At 36.5% G+C, this 24,099-nt stretch overlaps 1 protein-coding gene across 1 annotated transcript in view; it reads left to right on the top strand.

Annotated features, from left to right (window-relative positions):
- Nucleotides 1-24,099, top strand: part of COL24A1 (collagen type XXIV alpha 1 chain) — a 388,303-nt gene that overhangs the window by 23,502 nt on the left and 340,702 nt on the right. The window contains exons 3-5 of the mRNA XM_030912579.1: nt 2,232-3,601; nt 13,416-13,469; nt 16,113-16,166. Coding sequence (XP_030768439.1) covers nt 2,232-3,601; nt 13,416-13,469; nt 16,113-16,166 — 1,478 coding nt within the window. The remainder of the gene's footprint in view (nt 1-2,231; nt 3,602-13,415; nt 13,470-16,112; nt 16,167-24,099) is intronic.

Genomic DNA, 24,099 nt, shown 5'->3' with positions numbered 1-24,099 from the left:
TTATGATCATATATACTTTAAATTTAAGCATTGTGATTTCCACAGAAGCAGTGTTCCTTCCATAGTTTACTTCTCAGATTCAGCTAGGCATACCCTTAGAGTTAGTTAACCCTGGGTGAGGATATCCAATGTCACAGAATAACATAGCTAGTTTCAGCACTGTAAATTTTCACTGAAGATTGGGGATGAGTACAACTAGCTGATTTAGCTCCTAAGTAATTTATATTGTATATTGAAACAACCAGCCATACTATGGATTAAAGTTTAAATTTTGCATGAATTATGATGATAAAACATAAGAAGTCAAAAGTTTTTTTTGGTGATTATATGGGGACTCTTTGAAATATTTCCCTAAATTCCTGGAGGTGCATATAATTCTACACTGGTGTTAGGAATATTTTGGTGGAAAAGTTTGAGACACTCTGTCATACAATATCATAGATATAAATATTTCTATCCTTTAAAACTGTCATGAAATTACAACTATTTTATTGATAAAATGATGGTTGTTCTAACCTTAAAATACTTGAGTGTTTTGCGAAGATCTCTGTTAGAAAACATTTAAATTGCATTGCTAGATTACACAGGAATGACATTCAGTAATTTCATTGTTGTACACAGTTGTGAGATTTGGGAACTGAGATTCTCCCTTATCTTTTGTTATTTGTAATAAGCATGCATGATCAAATATCTACTAATTTCCTACAAAAGGAAAAAGTAAGGTGATGCCAAATGTTCCTGGCTAATCTTCAAAAACTTTTATTTTTTTCACTTATCACAATTCTCTAACATTTCTGTTTGGAGATGATTATATTTATGCAAAGATACAGATGGGAAATTTGTAACCCAAAGAATAATAAAGATCATACAGCTGACTCTGCCATTCTGTATTTTAAAGACAGAAGTTGTCATTCTTCATAAGTGATATTTAAATTTATATCACTCCAGAGGTGAATATGAGCCCTGGTCAGATTGCTGTGGGGCAAATTCATTCATTCAGAAATTACAGGACTATTTGCAAGGCAGGTGCTGAAGAGATCTAATAATGAATCAGACAGATCCAGTTTTCCAGAAGCTTTTAATTGGGTAAAGGAGACAAACAATATACTATTGGTAATATTACAATGAATAATAAATCAGATGAATCCATAATTATATCAAATCCATATTATGTAAAATGCATATTCAATAATAGATATTGAAAGAGTCTAAAAGTTGGATAAAAGTTACTCTGGAGGACTGGAAAAAAGTGGAAGAAAGAGAAGCTTGGAAGGAACAGAAAAAGCAGAGTGATTGCCAATAAAATGAATTTAAATTCTTTTATCCAGGAATTATCAAAGGACTTTGGTAACCAGAGTACTTTAAGTGTAGCACACACTTAAGATAGTAGGCATTGGGAAAGCTTCGATGCAACTTGTAAATTCCCAGAAGGTTAGAAGGAAAAACAGCCTGAAAAATTATACTTTAAGGGATTTTGTGAATCTAATTTATAAAATGCTTTTCAAATCACAAATCTTTGGAAGTATGACTCCAGTTTCACTTTAACATAGATGTCATTAAATTTTTAAGTTCTAAATTAAAGAACCAAATGGCATCTGGAAATCTTTGAACATGTATATTCATTGAAGTAACAAATAAGAATCCTAGTCAAATGGAAAACAAGAGAGCTAAACTAATTAAATTTTGGAGGCCAGGTGTGGTGGTTCACACCTGTAATCCCAGTGCTGTGGGAGGACTGCTTTAGCCTAGGAGTTCAAGACTATCCTGGGCAATAGAGCAAAACTCTGTCTCTATGAAAAATACAAAAATTACCAGGTATGATGGTATGCCCTTGTAGTGCCAGCTACTTGGGAAGCTGAGGTGGGAGGATCCCTTGAACCCCGGAGTTCAAGGCTGCAGTGAGCTATAATCATGCTGCTGCACTCCAGCTTGAGTAACAGATGGAAACCCTGTCTCCAAAATAATAAATAAACTAATAATAAATAAGTTTTGGGTTTAGAGATTGGTGTGTGTGTAGGGGGAGGAGCATGTACTTTATTCAAATTATTGAGTATAATGTCTTATTCTCCTCCTCCCTATTTCTCATTACCTGTAATTAGTTATTGATAGAACATGGTTATTTTAGAAATTACTGTTGCTACAATGAAGATTTCCTCATATTCAAACATTTATATGAACACATGAATGCATAAAAGTAAGATTCTTTCTCTCTTTCTTTTTTAAATTTCCAGGCATAGATATTCTTCATCAACTAGGCCTTGGAGGCAAAGATGTAAGATACTCATCATCAGCGACTGCTGTACCAGCATCATCTACACCATTACCTCAGGGGGTCCATTTAACAGAATCAGGCATCATTTTGAAAAATGATGCTTATATTGAGACACCTTTCATGAAAATTTTACCAGTCAACTTAGGGCAGCCGTTTACAATATTAACTGGGTTACAGTCACATCGGGTGAACAATGCATTTCTCTTCAGCATTAGAAATAAAAATAGACTGCAATTAGGAGTGCAATTACTACCTAAAAAATTAGTAGTACACATTAGAGGAAAGCAGGCTGTAGTTTTCAACTACAGTGTTCATGATGAGCAATGGCATTTATTTGCCATTACTATTAGAAACCAAAGTGTCTCAATGTTTGTTGAGTGTGGAAAGAAATATTTTAGCACAGAGACTATTTCAGAAGTTCAGACCTTTGATTCTAATAGTGTGTTTACTTTAGGAAGTATGAATAATAATTCTGTCCATTTTGAAGGAATAGTATGTCAGTTAGATATTATTCCTTCTGCAGAAGCATCTGCAGACTACTGCAGATATGTGAAACAGCAGTGTCGCCAAGCAGACAAATACCAACCTGAAACAAGCCTTCCTCATCCAACTCCTATACCAACTAAGATACTGGAACACTCTCCCCCGCCCAAACGATTTGCTGAAAAAGTACTGTCAGAGGATACATTTACTGAAGGCAGAAGTATTCCAAATATCATAAATAATGATTCTGAAACAGTGTATAAAAGACGAGAACACCAGATATCAAGATCTCAGTTATCTTCTCTTCAGTCAGGAAATGTCTCTGCTGTGGATCTCACAAACCATGGGATTCAGGCCAAACAAATGATCACTGAGGAAGATACTCAGACAAATTTAAGCCTGTCAGTGACCCCTCATGGCATCAGTGAGGCAGGAATGAATACCAAAGAGAAATTTAGTTCTCTCCTAAATGTATCTGACAATATCACACAACATGATGATAGACTAACTGGTCTGTCACTGTTTAAGAAGACGCCATCTATTCTTCCACAAGTAACACAAGATACAATTACTAATCTCAAGAAGGCTATCACAGCAAATCTACATACTAATGAACTCATGGAAATGGAACCGATTTTAAACACAAGCTTGTACAGAGTATCAAATGAACCGTCTGTGGATAATCACCTTGATCTAAGGAAAGAAGGTGAATTTTATCCTGATGCTACTCATCCCATCGAAAATAGCTATGAAACTGAGCTTTATGATTATCATTATTATGAGGATCTAAATACAATGCTCGAAATGGAGTATCTGAGAGGGCCAAAAGGAGACACTGGACCTCCCGTAAGTTTGTTTTGTTTTGTTTTGTTTTAATATCTCTTAATACGCTAACTTACATTTTAAATTCTCTTTAAAATACATTTTAAAGAGAATTCTCTGGACCAAACAATACATAACAGATAAAATCTGTCACAGAAATGCATTCTGGCACGGTAAGTGAATTTATGGTTGCTGTAACACATCTGCCAGAATGTAACCCTGGCTCAAATATTGTGCTTTTGTTCTTCAATTGCTAGGCTAAAAGGTTACTTCATTCTGGTTAAGTAGTGGGCAAACTATTTGTTTTTCTTGTTCAGTTGAAATTCAATCAGTAATTCAACTGCTAAATATAGATAATATATTTATATTTTCAAAACCGTAGGAGAATGCATAGTCATGTTAAGAGAAGGATATAAAAATATGCTAGATTAAAGAAAAATACATTAAATATGCCTATTAAATATTATTACAGCAAAATAGCATCAAATGGATTAAAATAGGGTGTAAAACTTACTTCAGATAGAGATTATTGTGTAATGAATCATTGACTGTCCTTAGTGATATGGTCAATTTATATTTATGGGTTAATTAAAGCTTCCCTTGCCTAACACAAAGAGAACCAGTTATCAGTCAATTCAATGGGGGGCAGGGATAAAAAAAAAAAAAAAAAAAAAAAAAAAACAACGAAGGCACTTGTTTATATCATATAAACAAAACTATGAGATAATAGACTGAATTTTTCAGCCCTGAATTTCTTTTGTTGTATAGGTGGGAATTAGAGATCAACATTTAAAAATTTCTAAAATCATTTAAAAACCACTCAAAGCCATTTAAAATCACAGTGTTGGAAATATTGTTTTTACATTTCATATTTGTATAATTTACCTTTATGTCTTTAGAAGCTGTTTTTTCCAAAATTTCAAGTAGACTAAAATATATCTTTAAGTATTTATTTAATGAAAATAAAATTTGAGTCTTTGGCTTAGCTCTAGAAATCATAGAATGGGAGAAGGTGAAGTCACTCTTTTAGCTTGTGTTTCCTTCATGGTTATTCCTAAAAGTGATTTGATAGGTATTGAGCCACTCTTGCTAGAGTAAATGTTTGAGGTTTAAAAATAAAATATGAAGAATATACTATTATAGAGAAATAAACTCTTCAACTATGGCAATTACCAACATATTGGTCATAAAATTGAATCAGTGGAAATGTCATACTAAGCAAATAGTTATGGAAGTAATTTACTTTCTTCAGAAAAAGTCAGTCTGATCAGATGAGCGTCAATCTCTTCTGTAAATTCAAAAATAGTCATTCAATATTGGCAGGTGAAACTAATATTCAGCAGATATTTACTTAGTCTCTGCTATATGCAAGGCAGGAACACAAAATATGTATAACCCAGTAATTGCTCAGAAAAAGCTTGTATTTCATAATAAAGATATTTATAACTATTAATTATATCTTGTGATAAAGTAGGATAAATGTTGCAGAGAGATGCAAAGTAAGTGTATGGGCTAGAGATGTTCAAAGGTTAAAAAAAGTAGTATTTTTTGATAGAGTCTCTATGAAAAGTCACTTAAAGCTGAGCTGTTCAGAATAAGATCTTGTGGACAAAGTTAGTTATGACCTAAGCTCTAAGAATGGGTAAGATTTTGATAGGTGAGAGGAGTAGGTGAGTTTTTTTATAACAGCATAATAGCTATCATTTATTGAGTACCTTGTGGAAGATGCTCTACCAGTCTCTTTGCATATATTATCTTAAAAGAACTTTGTAAAGTTAGTAGTGTTATTCTCATTTTTCAGGTGAAGAAACTGAAGCCCAAAGAGTTAATTTACTTGCCCACAATGACATTGTTGGTAAATGATAGAGCCAGGATTTGAATCCATGTTTTCTTCCTCTAAAGCAGACAAATAAAGATCCAAGCTTGATGGTATCAGGTTGTGGACATTCTTAACTATCAAATGATCATTCTAACTTTATCTTGTTCTCAAAGGGGAATTTTGTAGGTTTCTAAGCAGAGATATTAATCAGAAAGTCGGTCTGGTAACAGTGCCCAGGATAGGAAGTTTCTGTTACCATCTTGGTGTTAAAGGACTAGAACACTATCTAGGTTGGCAGCAGTGAAAATGCAAAGGAAAAGTCGGATTCAAGAGATTTTGAAGGAAGGTTTGGTAGAACTAGTAAATTAATGGGACCTAGGGAACAAGCAAAAAGGAAAAGAATAAAAGATGACTATCAAATTTTAAGCCTGCAGGTTGAGAGCATGGTGATATCATTATTAAAAACTGTAATTAAGAGGGAAGGTCAATTTTAGGAGAGAAAAATGAAACATTTAAAGAACTGTTGGTAATTCAGCTATTAGAAGAGTTGAAGAAGCTGAAGTAAAGAAGAGATATCGAGGCTGGGGATATAGATTTGGGAGTATTCCTATTGATATTATAGGTGAAACTCTAGAGTTGGATAGATTTTCAAAGAGAGGAATGTGGCATAGGGTCACCAGTCAAATCAGGGGGATGTTTGCTTTTTGGTTATAGAAATAAAAAGCAGATATGTGATGAGAAGTCAGAGAGACAGGAGAAAAGAATAGTGATATCAAAATGTAAAAGAAGCAGTATGAAAAAGCCAAAGAAAAGACTTTTGAGAAGGAATTGATCAGCAGGGCCAAAAGAGACAAGTCAAAGAGAATGAGGACTGAGAAAAAGGGGTAATCTGTTGTATATCTTGGTGAAAAAGTCATTGTTGAACTTTGAGAATTCTAACTTCAGCACAGTGTAGAAGACTAAAGGTAGATTTTAGAGAGCTAATGAGAGACTGAATGGTGATAAAATAATGAACTTGTAGGAATTGTTTTACTGTTTCTTGAAGTAGATGTGACTCAAAAGCCTGAAGCCAGCCTGGTTTTTCCTACTTTTAGGTGACAATTTTTTCCTGCCTATATACCCATGCAGTTCTGTATCTTTGAAGTTCTTTAAACCTATTAGGTTCTGAATCAGGTTTTTGGGGGAATACTCTTTTGATCTGAAGATTATTTTTCATTATAGAAAGACTTCCCCTTTTAATAACCAAATATTGCTTGGTTCCATTTTTCTAAATTCTTCGGGCATACAAGCTTGCATATGTCAAATGTCATTTGTGATGATGAATGGTATTTATTATCTTCTCTACAACTGTGTCATCATGATTGCTCTTTTCCATTTCATTTTGTGCGAACTCACTTATTCTATATATTCCTATCCCTTCCTTGATTTTTAAATTCTATTTAATCAGTTTTTATTGCTCTGACATGGCTTTCATCAAAGAGTTTCTTTTTTTCTCTTTCTTTTTTTAATCTTTCACATTTTTAAAAATCTTTCACAACTCTTCTTTGAGCTTTATTTTTGAAGATTAATGTCATGTTGACATTCTTTGAATATGTAGTGAACTATGTAACTGAACTCTTTATCTGTTGTATGAAGTAATTCCTCTTCTGGTAAATAATTTTCTTTTTTCACATTAACAATTATTCTCTTTATTATGTGCTAATAAAAAGGATGCTGTTAGTGAATTAATGTTAAAACAATATTCATGTTAAAAGAATGGTACTAAGTAAAAATTTTTTTTATTGTACTTTAAGTTCTACGGTACATGTGCACAATGTGCAGGTTTGTTACATATGTATACATGTGCCATGTTGGTTTGCTGCACCCATTAACTCGTCATTTACATTATGTATTTCTCCTAATGCTATCCCTCCCCTCTACCTCCACCAAACAACAGTCCCTGGTGTGTGATGTTCCCCACCCTATGTCCAAGTGTTCTCATTCCTCAATTCCCACCTATGAGTGAGAACATGCGGTGTTTGGTTTTCTGTCTTTGTGATAGTTTGCTCAGAATGATGGTTTCCAGCTTCATCCATGTCCCTACAAAGGACATGAACTCATCCTTTTTTATGGCTGTATAGTATTCCATGGTGTGTATGTGCCACATTTACTTAATCCAGTCTATCATAGATGGACATTTGGGTTGGTTCCAAGTCTTTGCTATTGTGAATAGTACCACAGTAAACATGCGTGTGCATGTGTCTTTATAGTAGCATGATTTATAATCCTTTGGGTATATACCTAGTAATGGGATGACTGGGTCAAATGGGATTTCTAGTTCTAGATCCTTGAGGAATCACCACACTGTCTTCCACAATGGTTGAACTAGTTTACAGTCCCACCAACAGTGTAAGGGCATTCCTATTTCTCCACATCTTCACCAGCATCTGTTGTTCCCTGACTTTTTAGTGATCACCGTTCTAACTGGTGTGAGATGGTATCTTATTGTGGTTTTGATTTGCATTTCTCTGATGACCAGTGATGATGAGTATTTTTTCATGTGTCTGTTGGCTGCATAAATGTCTTCTTTTGAGAAATGTCTGTTCATCTCCTTTGCCTACTTTTTGATGGGGTTGTTTGATTTTTCTTGTAAATTTGTTTAAGTTCTTTGTAGAATCTGGATATTAGCCCTTTGTCAGATGGGTAGATTGCAAAAATTTTCTCCCATTATGTAGGTTGCCTGTTCACTCTGAGGGTAGTTTCTTTTGCTGTGCAGAAGCTCTTTAGTTTAATTAGATCCCATTTGTCTATTTTGGCTTTTGTTGCTGTTGCTTTTGGTGTTTAAGTCATGAAGTCATAGACCCATGCCTATGTCCTGAATGGTATTGCCTAGGTTTTCTTCTAGGGTTTTTATGGTTTTAGGTCTAACATTTAAGTCTTTAATCCATCTTGAATTAATTTTTGTATAAGATGTAAGGAAGGGATCCAGTTTCAGCTTTCTACATATGGCAAGCTAGTTTTCCCCGCACCATTTATTAAATAGGGAATCCTTTCCCCATTTCTTGCTCTTGTCAGGTTTGTCAAAGATCAGATGGTTGTAGATGTATGGTGTTATTTCTGAGGCCTCTGTTCTGTTCCATTGGTCTATATATCTGTTTTGGTACCAGTACCATGCTGTTTTGGTTACTGTAGCCTTGCAGTTTGAAGTCAGGTAGCATGAGGCCTCCAGCTTTGTTCTTTAAATTTATTTTCCTGTCCTCTCACTTTTCCCTTCCTCCCAGCATCTATTTATAAATCCTCTACTGATTGCCCTCTGGTTATTTTTCATTTTTAAAATAAAGGTAACTCTATCTGGGTGACTTGTTTCAGAATGGTATAGGGAGAGGCATAGGAAAGTAAGGTGGAATGGTACACAGACTCAAATTTAGATTGCTGCCTGAAACACCATCTTACCATATTTGTTGTATCTTCTACCCAGAGGCATGTGTCCTCTCATGTTCACACACAATTTGTTGTGAATCCTTTTGTATCACAGGCTCTCTCAGAAGTGATAGGGTGATTTGTGTTCTTCTTGTCTTTTGTCCCCTCTCACCAGAGAGGGTTCTGGTTGTGGATCATAAAAATGGTATTTTCTTCTTCAGCTCCAACTTTTCTACTCTTGGCTCTTTGAAGTTGGGTTTTTACTGGGTCATGAATCATGTTTCCTGTGGCCCATTCCCTTAAACCTTATCATAATCAAAAAATTATTGAAGTGGATTTTGAAGACGAATATGTATCCAAGGTTTGAGGTCTGAGGAGGTTTTTGGTTTTGGTTATCTCTCAACACGTTTGCTCCAAAGTTCCTCAGTATTGGGCAGATAATCTTCACATTTTGTGGTTTGTGGTTATGATCCTTTCCTTGTTTCAGAGGAGATGATGTTTTCTTCTTTTGGTGTTTCTTGTTGTTTATAGCTGATTTTGAGGGAGGGAGAGTAGTCTGAAAAATCTTCTCACTCTGACATCTTTTACCAAAATTCTCTAGTGATCTTTTACAAACATGAATCAGATAACATTATTTATCAGCTTAAATCCTTCAGTGGAAGAAGGTTATAGCACTTAAACTCAAACTCTGTATCCTGACCTGTGCAGGTATGTGATATGGCCCCTGCTTACCTCTACAACTGCCTCTTGCCCCACTTTTCCCCTTACTCTATTAGTTTTTCTTTTAATTCCTCAAAATGATTGTGTCTTTTATTTGTTTTGTTTTGTTTTGTTTTACTCATGCCCTCATTTATTTATTCCTATCTTCTGGAATTTTATTTTCTTCTCTTTTCTAGCTCCTATTAATCTTTTAGGTCTAACTAAATACTTCTTCAGAAAAGCCTTCTTTGACATCACAATAAAAATTAGGTCCACTACATTAACCTCTTTCTTGGTTGCCTTTTCTTTTCCTCCATATCACTAAGTAAAATTTGTAATTGCGTGTTTATCTGTTAATGTATGTGTTTTTTTCTAGACTGCAAACTCCAGGAGGGCTTGATGCTATATAATATTTATTGAGTGAGTGAATGAATAAATTCAAAAAGGAATGTAAGATGCAGGATTTCCAATGTTAACTGACCAGGGGTTATTATCTTTTAGAAGTATTGGTCTATCAAATAGATTTACCTTAATGTATATATTACCCTCATAATAATAATATCTAACATTTACTCAGTGATTGCTGTGCCTTATGCGTACCTTAAAAAATTAATTAGGCCAGGCACAGTGGCTCACACCTGTAATCCCAACACTTTGGGAGGCCGATGTGGGGGGATCATGACGTCAGGAGTTTGAGACCAGCCTGACCAACATGGTGAAACCCCGTCTCTACTAAAAATACAAAAAAATTAGCTGGGCGTGGTGGCACGCACCTGTAATCCCAGCTACTCAGGAGGCTGAGGCAGGAGAATTGCTTGAACCCAACAAGGGGAGATTGCAGTAAGCCAAGATCATGCCAGTGTACTCCAGCCTAGGTAACAGAGCGAGACTCCGTTTCAGAAAAAAAAAAAAAAAAAAAAGAGGTTAATTAGACTACAGTTTACTGGTTAACTACTATCACTGCCAGGCACAGTGACAGGTATTTTATATACAACAGCTTTAATACTCACAATAACCCTGAAAGGTAAATTTCTATCATCAATATTTTAAAGATGAGGAAACTAAGGCTTAGAAAAGGTAACTGACTAATCCAAGGTTATTCAGCAAGTAAATGATTAAGGCATGATTTGAATCTACATTGTATGATTGCAAAACCATTGCTCTTTAAATCGAATTGTACTTTCTCTTAATAACAATAATCTGAAAGTTAAAGTGCCTTTCTTAGTACTTAACCTTATTTATAGAAAGTAATTTATTCTCCTCAAAAATGTCATGCTATAAAAATTATCTTTCTTTTCTGGTATCTAGAAAATGCCTATTAATAATATGTTGTCAAAGATTTTGAAACCGCAAAATTATGAAGACATGAGAATTGATTTTAATTTAGTGCTTATTAAACAATTCAAATATTTAAATCATGACATAAAATATACCTTCTTTCCCCCCCAGTATCTAATGTTAATTGCATCTTAGTTATTTCAGGCTTCTATAACAAAATTCCATAAACCAAGAGGCTTATACACTATAGAAATTTATTTCTCACAGTCTGGAAGCTGGGAAGTTGAAGATCAAGGTGCCAGCAGATTTGGTAGTTGGTCAGGGCCTGATTTCTGGTTTATAGACAGCACCTTTGTGCTGTGTCCTTACATGGTGGAAGAGGAAAATGAACTAATTCCCTTATGCCTCTTTTATAGGACACTAATCCCTGACCCATCACCTCCCAAAGTCCCCATCTCCTACTACCATCACTTTGTTTAGGATTTCAACACATGAATTTTGGGGAGACACAAATGCAAGCCATAGCAAACTGCCTTTCCGATGTGAATGGAATAGTGTTTTCTTTTGTCACAAATAGTGTGACAGGGCACTAAACCAAAGTAGACATTTTTAAAGAAAACTTTCCATTTTCTTTTTCATTTTAGTTGCAATTTCTCCTACTGGCTCTTATATTTTGGGGAATGAAATTCAAATCAACAGCTGCTAACTTTTTGATTATAACAACAGGACCAGAATTAACTTGAAAAGAAAGTCAATTTTTCTTGACAATGAGTGAAAATCAAGATTTGATGGAAGCTAGTGGTATGATAATGGCTGCTAAAATATTTGAACAGCTGAGGAAGGAGAATGCCCTCAGTTAGGGGCTGAATAGAAATAGCATTTCTCGGCCGGGCGCGGTGGCTCAAGCCTGTAATCCCAGCACTTTGGGAGGCCGAGACGGGCGGATCATGAGGTCAGGAGATCGAGACCATCCTGGCTAACACAGTGAAACCCCGTCTCTACTAAAAAATACAAAAAACTAGCCGGGCGAGGTGGTGGGCGCCTGTAGTCCCAGCTACTCGGGAGGCTGAGGCAGGAGAATGGCATAAACCCGGGAGGCAGAGCTTGCAGTGAGCTGAGATCCAGCCACTGCACTCCAGCCTGGGCGACAGAGCGAGACTCCGTCTCAAAAAAAAAAAAAAAAAAAAAAAAAAGATAGCATTTCTCTGTCAATATTAGGAAATACATGAAAAGTTTTATAAATTTAGGGGGTAAGAGAAGAAAAAGTGCAACTAAAGGAAAAACATGGACAGTCTGAAATATATAATGAGTATCAGAAAACTGCAAATGACTCTAATAAAAGAGAAAGTTTCAAGGAGTAGTTAATATCAAAAAAAGTGAGATGAGAAATATGTAAAATAACTGTTATTTTTCAACATAATTTACTCATTTCCCTCTGTGTTTTTGAATTGGAATGATCCTTTCCTATCAATCCATTTTCCCTCTCCTCCTTTGAAACTCAGTGTACATTTTAGGTGTACCTGGCCATGCTGCAGTTTAAACTGTATGAAATTATGAAATTGTAGGTTAAAAAACTGTCACGTATTGGCAAGTACATATGATTTAATCTGGATTCATCTCTTTATTTTATGTGCAATCAGCATAGATATATAAACATTTTACAATGAAGAAAAATAAAGCACATTAGGTCACAGTCCTTGTTACTGGTGAGGCTAGTATTTTAACCCTGATGTGTCGAATTTGGCAGTGTGTACCAGTTTTACTGCAATAACGAATGAAGATTTGTTGAATGGGGTATGTATATGCTCTATAGACGCCAAGAACAATGCCATATCTCAGAGTGCTCAGTAACAATTGAATGAATGAACAGATGAATGAATGAATATGTGTTCAACCATATCACAAATGAGCATTTATTCTTCCACAGTTGATTGTTAAAGTAAGTAAAGAAGACAACATAAAACATTATATGGAGAAGTAAAGAAGTAGTGTCCTATTTCTTATTTGATATATTTAGAAATTAACATTTAAATAACTCAGAACACTTTAACAATTGATCAGTTTTTGCTTTCTTAGTTTGTTTTATAAATCATTTAACTCTATTAGTGACTTCCTAGTGTGCTGCAATTGGTATAAGTCAGATTTATTAATAGATATACAAGAAGGATTTCATTATAACAGTTTAACACATTACACAGATCCTTGGTATAATTCTTTTAAAAGAACATAAAATGGCCAGTGCTTTCATTTTTCAAAGCAAATCTTCAATTGAGTTTGAAAAAACCTTGTAGTTGCTGGTCTCCAAACCCTAAATTGAATTCCTCCTTCCACAGTGAAAGTAAATTTAGGTAAAAAATTACCCACAAAACTACTAGTTGTGGTCCCTTTAAAAACCAGATATGGTGGCTGTAACCATAAGTTATAGACTTCCTGCTGCCATTTCTGACCTGGTTAAAGAGGACACTTGAGTTTCAACTCACCCCTGCCGATTAGGGTAAGGGGGTTCATGTTACTTAAAAATCATCATCAGCTGGGAACTGGGAACTGAGAAAGAGTTGTCTTTGGGTGGAAATCTTATTAAGACCTATAAGAAAAATAATGCATCTACTATCATACCTAATGTCTTGGCATTTGTTTTCCAAGGGTCCACCTGGTCCAGCAGGTATCCCAGGTCCATCAGGGAAGAGAGGTCCACGGGTAAGTAGATGGGCTACATTTTCTGCTGGCAGTGAGAATTTTTAACTTTCTAATATGTTTTTTCTAGTATTGTACAGTATGTACTTCCTTTGGAAACCTGCCTGGATCTTCAAACTTAGTCCTACCTTAGCCAATTCAAGAGAAGTTTAAGAACATATGTAGCCTAGTTTATTTTGAGTGTAAACACACAGCCAAAGCATTCTCCGTGAACATGTCCAACAAAGATATCAAATTTGTAAATTAGTGGCTGTTCTGGTGCTACTTGTAACATTATTCTTACTTATAAAGTGATTGCAGTAGTCTAAGGTGAGGTTCATTTGTTTGGGGAAATGAAGAGGAGTGGGCTGCCTTAAAACAGTACATTCCTGGATTACATAGTGGAAAATTCTGAAGCTATTGACTAGAAAATAACTGCCCTGAGGGAAAAAGCTGCATTAAAGATCAGCAGTAGTTTTTCACATTACACAGGCCCAACAAAAGACTTATTGCTGTGTTACAATTAGTTTCTTTCAAACCTAAAAAAAGTGCGGATATTTTACTACAAAACACCTTTGTTCAATAAGTTAGGAAAATAATTGTATGACAAATGCAAATACCTTTTATATAATCCACTTTGTTTTTATTCTGATTTTTATTTAACATATAAAGACTATAAAGAAAAAATTACTCTAAAATATTACTTTAAGTTGTCCATAGTCACATCAAACTCTTGTCCATTTGAGGCCTAAGATGAATTCTCACTGGGCTCTAGCTGTTTTGCATTAAAACAAATTCTCTGTAGTTGATGACCTATCACATTTCTCGTGTAGCCCTTACTAAATCTTGCTTATTCTCCTCTAGCCCATGAACCATTCCCATCCTCCTACCTCTCTGTGAGAATTTGGATCCTACTTTTCTGAGAAACTGGGCCCATTTTCATACTAATTCTATTCCCTATCCACTGCTAAGGTTGTTCTCTCAACAGCATGAACTTCAGGTTCAAAATCTCCATCTGTTCTCATAATACAGCAGTTTCCTTCCATAATTTACTTTTTATCTTCCATTTATTTGTCCAATTCTCATTCCCTTAAGGAAGAGTGTTTTTCTCAAGGTGAATTATTTTACTTTTCCTAATTTCACCATATCTAACTTAAAATTTGCAGCTGCACATGTTTTCTCTCTGTAAATTTTATATTATTTGGCAACAACCAACTAGTTAACCCTCTTTTATAAATCCCAAACTTTCATTGATATTAATTTTTCCTAAAGCTATTGTTTTGGCTCACTGTTGTTTGCATTACTGAGCTTTGTGAAATAATAATTTATATCCATTGTCCTTACTTTTACATCAGCAACTTATTCATTAATCCCCATAAATGTTTTACATATACTTTATTAAAATGTACTTTTTGAAGGCTACTAATAACGTAAGTCATAACATCTAAACTTTTTTTTTTTTTTTTTGTGAGACAGGGTCTCACTCTGTCACCCAGGCTGGAGCGCAATGATGGGTGTCATAGCTCACTGCAGCCTTGATCTCCAGGGCTCAAGGCATCTTCTCACCTCAGCTTTCTGAGTAGCTGGGACTACAGGTGCGGGCCACTATGCCTGGCAAACTTTTTTGATTTTTGGTAGTGATGAAGTCTTGCTGTGTTACCCTGGCTGGTCTCTCCTGAGCTCAAGTAATGCTCCCACCTTGGCCTCTCAAAGTGCTAGAATTACAGATGTGAGCCACCACACCCAGCCAAAATTTAATCTTTTTTCTTTAGTTTTCATCTTGCTAGTCGTATTTTCAATATTTGCGTTGCTGACATCTCTGCCTTTCTGAAGCATTCTGCTCTATTAATTCAGAACTGAAGAGACAAATAATTATTAACTATATGTTATGTGTTAAGAGGGAGGTATGACTGAAGAGCACAGAAGTAGGGTGCAAAATTGAAGTAAGTATAGAGAGCCTGGAGACATAGAAACCTTTCTTGGAGAGGGTGACCTGTTCCTCTACTTACTGGTTGTATGAGCTGATTTTTAAATGGGAGTAAAAATAATAACCTTGCAGGATTGTTATAAGGATTAGTAACGAGAGGCACAAAACATAAACAGTTCCTAGCATATAGTAGGTACTCAGAAATGGAATGAAGTTTTGAATTCAGATTATATAATTTATCAGTGATGCAAAATCAAATTGCTAAATATTAATCGAGTGTAGCCATTCAATGTGTTAAGTACTACACTACTAATATTTTTAAGAGTCTCTTTTCAAAGAATTTATAATCCTGGGCCTAAATAGAACATGTCATAAGGTAGTTAGAACAGCAATAAAGTATTTAAGCAACAGATTAGAACAGTATAAGAAATGTCCCGAGGCAATATACAATTGCTTGGCAAATGAATGTTATATGAAGAAATTTCTATAGAAGTTAGTAGGAAAAAGATATTGCTTCATGTTCTTGTGACTAGGATTTAAAAATGAGTTGACATCTGAAGAATAATTTGGGTAGGTATAGGGGATAAGCTAAAGGAAATAGGTCTTTAAGGTATATATAATAACATAAGCAAAAACTCAAATGTAGAAAGGGATAACACATGTTGACAGGAAAGTAAGCAATTGTACTTTGTTCCGTTCCAATATGTTCCAAGAATGATGACTTTTTTCACTACTTGCAGGGCATACCAGGGCCACATGGAAATCCTGGGTTACCTGGATTACCTGGTCCAAAGGTAAGTGACTACTAATGAGTATCATATGATTTTCCTGACATTAAAAAAAAAGATCCCTAACATTTAAGGCCAGTCTTGATACATCAAGGATCTCTATCATCTCCAGAGCATGATTCTTCAACATGATTGTCTTAGCCTGGCAGAGAGCTGGGTTCCTCTGAAAGCCCACCATACTTGGATTTATATTCTTAGTAGTAAAATCAGGTATAGGCCTGCTTAGTATTCCAAAATCATTATTGTCAAAAATATGATGGCAATGTATGGAAACCTCTGAAATATAAGATTATGATTTGAGTAATTTACCTTACTCAAAGGTCATTTTAATTTGTAAATAAACACCAAGGAAATAAAATATTATTTACCTGTTCCACACTTCCCTAATTATTTTTACCTGAAAAAAAACTGAGGATGTTTAAAGAATGATTAAATGTTTATGCAAACATCTAACCTGAAAATCTATATATATGAGTGTACATAGTTGTATGATAGTCATATGATAGATGATTGTGTGATAAATAGTAGTAAGAACATAGAAAAATGTATGGAAGAATACAGGAACACAGGTTGATTACCTTGTGAGAAAGTATGGGAATGGAGATATCACTAAATATAAAATATTTAATGATATCTCCATTCCCATATTTCCTCGTTAAAATGAAAGATTCCCATTTCCATTATATATAATATATTAAATAAATATATATAAAATAAAATATTCCCATTCCCTTAAAATATATAAAATAAAGTATTCCTATTCCCAATATATATATATATTCTCAGTTTTTCAGGCTACTATAAAAAAATACCATAAACTGAGTAGTTTATAAGCAACAGAAATTTATTTCTAACAGTTCACACAGTTCTGGAGTCTCGGAAGTCCAAGATTAGAGCACCAGAAGATTTAGTATCTACTGATGGCTTGCTTTCTGGTTCATAGGCAGAGCCTTCTCAATGTGTCACCACACAATGGAAGGAACTAACTACATCTCTGGGGTCTCTTTTATAAGGGCATTAATCCCATTCATACGAGCTCCACCTATCATTACGTTGGGGATTAGGTTTCAACGTATAAATTTTGAAGGGAAAAACATTCAATCTATTGCATTAAGAAGAAGAGAAAAGAAAAAAGTGTGCATATGAGTGATGACAGAGGTTGGGGAACAGATTAGATAAGTATTAGGATCTTGGTTGCCAGTAACGTCATGAATCTGAGGATCTCACCCCTCTGCTATCAGTGATCGCATTCAGAAGTAAACATGAAATCATATAGACTGGGGTTAAGAACAGAAGTTTTGGAGTCTGACAGATGGGGGTGCAAGTCTTAGCACTTTCAATTTGAATGGCTAAAAGCAAATTGCTTGCTTAGGCTCATCAAGCTTCTCTCCTTTTCTGTAAAATGGGGAGAATCATGCTACCTGCTCATAGTGCTATAGTAATGGCTAAATACATTAATGTGAGTAGAGCTCTTAACATGGTGCTATGATGCCATAAGTAGTATCATTATTATTAATAGGTACTAATAGCATATAACAAGGATAATTCAAATCTAAATTTTCTAAAATTTCTCACCTGTGTTGAAAATTGTTTTGAGTTCAATAAAAGTGCCTCAGAGAGGAAAAACCAATCTTTAAAATCAAGTCTGGATGAGTAATAGGGAAGAAGATAGATGATTTCTAAAGAAATTAGGAATTTGTTTTTGAGTTTGTGGTTTCATAGACCTTCGAGCTTTATTTGGGGACTTTATAATTAGTCTAGTAAGGTTAAAGTAGCTGTAAGGACTCAGATTATATTTCTCCACAGGGCTGAAGTTATAGTGGGTTTATATTCCTGCTAATTGCCTCCTCTCCACAAGACCCAGGGAGACAGAAAACAGGAGAGGGGAATTTCCGCATGGCTTTTATTCTTCTCCCCCTTCTAGGTTGGTGCTAAAGTAATTCCGGGTTTTGCACATTAAAAAGACAGAAACCACAATTACTTTTGCACCAACCTAATACTTCAGCCAGTAGCAAACAGTTAGGCACTCTTGTAATTTATCTCTCAATCTGCAGTGGCAAGTACCAGTTTACTCCCTTTAGAGAATCCTTTTTTTTTTTTTTTTTTTTTTTGAGACGGAGTTTTGCTCTTGTTGCCCAGGCTGGAGTGCAATGGTCCGATCTCGGCTCACTGCAACCTCCGCCTCTCGGATTCAAGCGATTCTCCTGCCACAGCCTTCTGAGTAGCTGGGGTTACAGGCGTGTGCCACCATGCCTGGCTAATTTTCTTTTTTTTTAATCTTTTTTTTAGTAGAGATGGGGTTTCTCCATTTTGGTCAGGCTGGTCTCAACTTCCCGACCTCAGGTGATCCGCCTGAGGAGTGCCAGCGTGAGCCACCGCGACCAGCCCGAGAGTCCTTTCTTAAGAAGCACTGTTGCTGTTTCAGAATAGAAGCAAATATAAACAAAAAATGTTGAAAATAGAGTGAGGAGAGATAAGGTAGAGATGGTGGAAAGTATTTTATTTCATTGACTTCTTAAAATGTGTATAAATATTTAGAAGAAAATATTTGTATCAAAGTAAAATTATCTCTGTTCCAAGATTAAACACATTGTAATAGAGATCCCAGTTACCTTGATTTGATTATAAGAGTATATCAAATTATTTATCACATGTACCTGGAAAATATGTATCAAAAATACATTTTAAAAATATTAAAAACAGTGTTTTTAAATAGTGTTTAGTATTAATATATGTCTGTGAGATGACCTAGGAGAGAAGAAAATGTAATCTCAAGAGTCTTCTTTAATATTATATTTAGTAGGATGGACTTAATTTTGACTATAACTATTCACCAATAAGATATTTCATGAACCCACATATTAGGGATTTAAAAACCTGCATTTATTTTGCAAAAACTTAGGCCTATTGGGAATTTAGTCATATAAACCTGAACAATAGTCTTTAATTCATATTTAATTTGAGAATTTGATAACTGTGTCCAAACTAGCCAAAACTGATCATGATTTAACTGCGTATATTTGTGGAAGACAGTAGATTTGTGACAGGTATTAAAAATTACCATTGTGTCACAAATGTATCATATAAAGCTTGTAGTGTTTGATTTTGTGAAAACGATTTTCTTAGGTACTTAACATGCATTTTTAGAGTAATCAGAATTAATAGAATATTCAAGCTTTGTACTTTATAATTCTCTCTTATCTAATATCTGCCACTTACTTTATGTATGATATCTCTTTAGTTTTATCCCAATCATAAGTACTGTGAGAGCAGGCTTTATTACCTTCTGGTTTGCACTGAAGAAAACACTTGAGAGCAGTAAGCACTTACCCAAGGTAACACTGTTTGTAAGTGGTAGAGGGGGAGACAAAATTGGAAATGTCTTGGTCTTTTCTTTACGCGAGGTTGTCTCTCCCAACACAATGAGGAATTCTTTTATAAAATACCACCTTAAGAAGGCAGGATAGTGGTGGGGTTAATTAACTTAAAGACTTTATGAATTTATTTAGTAATAGTAACAAAGTAGTTATATTCAAAGGTTTTATGTTATCCTGTAGATAATGATAGTAATATAGACATTCTATGAGGAGTGAAACTGATTCCTAATCCCTGAGGATTGTGTTGTTAAATTGCTAAATAATAGAAATATAAAGTGCCACACACAAATTTAGTGGATATGCAGCAATTTTTCTCAGCATCTAAAACTAATATGATTTAAAATAGAGAAAGACTACGGGGATCATTAACTGAAATCAATGGCTGAAATCAGGAGACTGATGGTAGAAATAATGTTCTTCTTAAAAAAATAAGAAAGTAAATTCCATTTCCTGTTTGCCAGAGAGAATGGCTTTTTTCTTGTTATCAAGTGCTACCTGGGTGTATAGTTTATCATATTTATCTATTAAATGAACTATATTTCTATTTATTTGCAGGGTAATGGAAATGTTCATTGCTATTAATTAAACACGGGAAAATTATGCTATAGATCTTTGAACATGAGTAATGAATGCACGTAGAGTCTGTATCTTCAGCCTACCATGTGCTTACAATTCCAGTCCAGGCAATCTGTGGTCAAGATAGTTCTTTTCCAAAAAATGCTTCTTGGAGGAAGCCTAAAAGCTTCCTACAAACATTCACGTCCTATATTAATTTAGTCAGGGCCAATAGTTCTTTCAAATTTAATCCAGTTAAATGAAAACATCTAGCCTTAATAACCCACAGCAATGTTTCATTAATAATATTTAATATATTAGTATATATATTAAGTATTGAACACCAAAGAGTAGTATCTTGGTGCTATGTTCTATCCCTGGTTAAGACTGTCTTTTCCTATGTCTCCATCATGTATTTATCTTAACTAGAAGTACGATTTTTCCTTCCATATGAATTAAATAAATATCTTAAGTACAGATGCTTACCCACAATAAGAATTTTTAGTGGGTCAGATTGCCATAAAAAATAGTCAGTCCAACATTATGAAAATGTAAAGAATGATATGGGAGCTGGGCAAGATGACTGACTAGACACAGCCAGGTGGAACAGCTGCCACTGAAGACTGGGATGACTGGCACACTCCTAACAGATCTGTAGAGAAAGGGCACAGAGAGTGGACAGAGGGAAGACACAGAAGCTGGGTGGAAGAGGGAGGAAGCTGGAAATCCTGCACAGGGCTACTTCCCATCAGGACTCATTCATGGACCCCAGCTCCTGGGGAACAGGTGAGTTGAACCGGCAAGGAGCAACCTGCTTTCACCATGGGCCTCTGGAATCCCGGCAGGAGGAGACCCGTCAACCACCACAGCCCCTTGATTGGCAGGGAGAGCTGCTTAGATAAATGGTAGGGGCAGCACTTCAGCAAGTGTGGAGCCCAGAGGATTTGGTGTAGGAGCATCTGTAGTGGAGCATGGTCAGGAATGCCAGTCCCCCTAAGCTCCACTTCCTCCCATAGGAGACTTTAGCCCTAGGGGAACTGTTCTGCTGGGGGAGCTTTAGCCCAGTTGTAAATTCTGCAGGGTGGTCTTCCCTATCAGATGGAGCCAGTCTGATCTGAGCTTTCCTTGATCTGCTGGCCTTTCCTAGGGCACCCAGAGCTGCACTGCAAATGGATGCAGCCAGGCTGGGGCCCTGGGGACCCGCATCATAACTCCTGCACTGTTGGACTATGCCTGACCAGCAGAGCGGCCCTCTGGACATGCAACAGCCGACCTGTTGCTTCCCCCACTGCAGCATCCCCAGGCTCCACGGCCACTCCCAATATTGCTTTGCCAATGCATGTGTGTGCAGGCAGATCTTGCCTTCCCTGTTCCACCGGTTTTGCATGTGAACCCTGCCATGGCACTGTTGCTGGCATGTGTGCACTCCACCTCCCCTCCCTCTGCCATACCACCATTGCAGTCGGAGCCCTGGTAGGCATAGAGTCTTCCAGCCCCGCCCCTGCCAGCACCCCAACCCTGTGCCAACACTGCCACTGGAGTGAAACTAGGCACGAAGAAGAGTGGACCCTCTCCCACCCTGAGCAGCCACCTCCACCTGTGTGAACACGCACAGAGGGCACACACAGTCCTGCACCTGCCAATGCCTCGCCCCTGTGCTAACACCACCACCAGTCCACCAGTGTGACCCCCACCTTCCTGAGTCATGCTACCTCTGCCACTGCTGTATATACCTGCATGGAGGCTGGTCCCTCAGCACCCGCCAGCATCCTGCCATGCTGCCATGCTGCCACTGCTGCTGGCATGTGCAAACAAGGACAGATCTTGCTGCTACCACCCTATGAAACACTTTGGCTGGCACTACCCATTGGAGTGCTGTGACCAATGGTTCAGGAACTTAGCTCCCTACATTGCAGTGGGTTCCAAACCTTGAAGAACCAGAGAACAAAGTCAAGGTCCAATATCAGTCCCTCAGAGTTAGAACATATAGTCCAGGAGTTGTGAGTTGAGCCTTGGCCCCTTAAAATCATCCAGAGATGAGGCCAGTTGACTGAGCCAGCCTTATACCACAATAAAACCCTCAAGTGCTTCAAATAGGATGAAAGAAAAATAAACCATTCAAAGGACAGCAATTTCAAAGACTGAAGTAACATCAGCCCACAAAGATGAGAAAGAACCAGTACAAGAACTCTGACAACATAAAAAGCCAGAGTGCCTTCTTTCCTCCAAATGACTGTACTAACCCTGCAGCAAGGGTTCTGAACTGGGCTGAGATGGCTGAAATGACAGAAATAGAATTCAGAATATGAATAGGAACAACGATTATCGAGATGCAGCAGTAAGCTGAAACCCAACCTAAGGAAGCTAAGAATCACAATGAAATGATACAGGAGCTGACAGGCAAAATAGCCAGTATAGAAAAGAATGTAACTGATCTGATAGAGCTGAAAAAAAAATAAGAATTTCATAATGCAATCACATGTGTTAAAACAGACCAAGCCGAAGAAAGATCTCAGAGCTTGAAGACTGGCTTTCTGAAATAAGACAGTCAGACAAGGATGAGAAAAAATAATGAAAAGGAATGAACAAAACCCCTGAGAAATATGGGATTATGTAAAGAGACCAAATCTATGACTCACTGGTGTTGCTGAAAGAGATGAGGAGAATGGAAACAACTTGAAAAACATATTTCAGGATATCATCCATGAGAACTTCCCTACCCTAGCTAGAGAGGCCAACATTCAAATTTAGGAAATACAGAGAACCCCAGTACGATACTTCACAAGAAGATCATCCCCCAGTTACATAATCATCAGATTCTCCAAGGTTGAAATGAAAGGAAAATGTTAAAGGCAGCTAGAGAGAAAGGTCAGGTCACCCAGAAAGGGAAGCCTATCAGCCTAACAGCAGACCTTTCGGCAGAAACCATACATTCCAGAAGAGACTGGGGGCCAATATTCAACATTCTTAAAGGAAAGAAATTCCAACCAAGAATTTCATATCCAGTCAAACTAAGCTTTGTAAGCAAAGGAGAAATAATATCCTTTTCAGACAAGCAAATACTGAGAGAGTTAATTACTATCAGACCTGCCTTACAAGAGCTCCTAAAGGAAACACTAAATATGGAAAGGAAGGACCATTACCAGCCACTACAAAAACATGCTATATACACAGACCAGCGACACTTTAAAACCACCACACAAACAAGTCTGCATAAAAACCAGCTAACATCATGAAGACAGTATGAAATCCACATATATCAACACTAATCTTGAATGTAAACAGGCTAAATGTCTCAATGAAAAGGAACAGAGTGGCAGGCTAAAGAACAAAGACTCAATGGTAAGCTGTCTTTAAGAGACTCATCTTACAAGCAGTAGCACACATAGGCTCAAAATAAAGAGATAAAGAAAAATCTACCAAGCAAATGGAAAACAGAAAAAAAGCATGAGTTGCAATCCTAATTTTGGACAAAACAGAGTTTAAGCCAGCAAATATCAAAAAAAGACAAAGAAGGGCATTATATAAAGGTAAAAGGTTCCATTCAACAAGAAGACCTAACTATTCTAAATATATATGCGGCCAGGCGCGGTGGCTCAAGCCTGTAATCCCAGCACTTTGGGAGGCCGAGACGGGTGGATCACGAGGTCAGGAGATCGAGACCATCCTGGTCTACACGGTGAAACCCCGTCTCTACTAAAAAATACAAAAAACTAGCCGGGCGAGATGGCGGGCGCCTGTAGTCCCAGCTACTCGGGAGGCTGAGGCAGGAGAATGGTGTAAACCCGGGAGGCGGAGCTTGCAGTGAGCCGAGATCCCGCCACTGCACTCCAGCCTGGGCGACAGAGCGAGACTCCGTCTCAAAAAAAAAAAATATATATATATATATACATATATATATATATGCATCCAACACAGGAGTAACCAGATTCATAAAGCAAGTTCTTAGAGACCTTTGAAAAGACTTAGATCCCCATGCAATAATAGTGGGAGACTTTAACACCCCA

The sequence above is a fragment of the Rhinopithecus roxellana genome, chromosome 12 (genome assembly GCF_007565055.1).
Source record: "Rhinopithecus roxellana isolate Shanxi Qingling chromosome 12, ASM756505v1, whole genome shotgun sequence".
Taxonomy (NCBI): domain Eukaryota; kingdom Metazoa; phylum Chordata; class Mammalia; order Primates; family Cercopithecidae; genus Rhinopithecus; species Rhinopithecus roxellana.
This window is presented reverse-complemented; position numbering and strand designations above follow the sequence as displayed.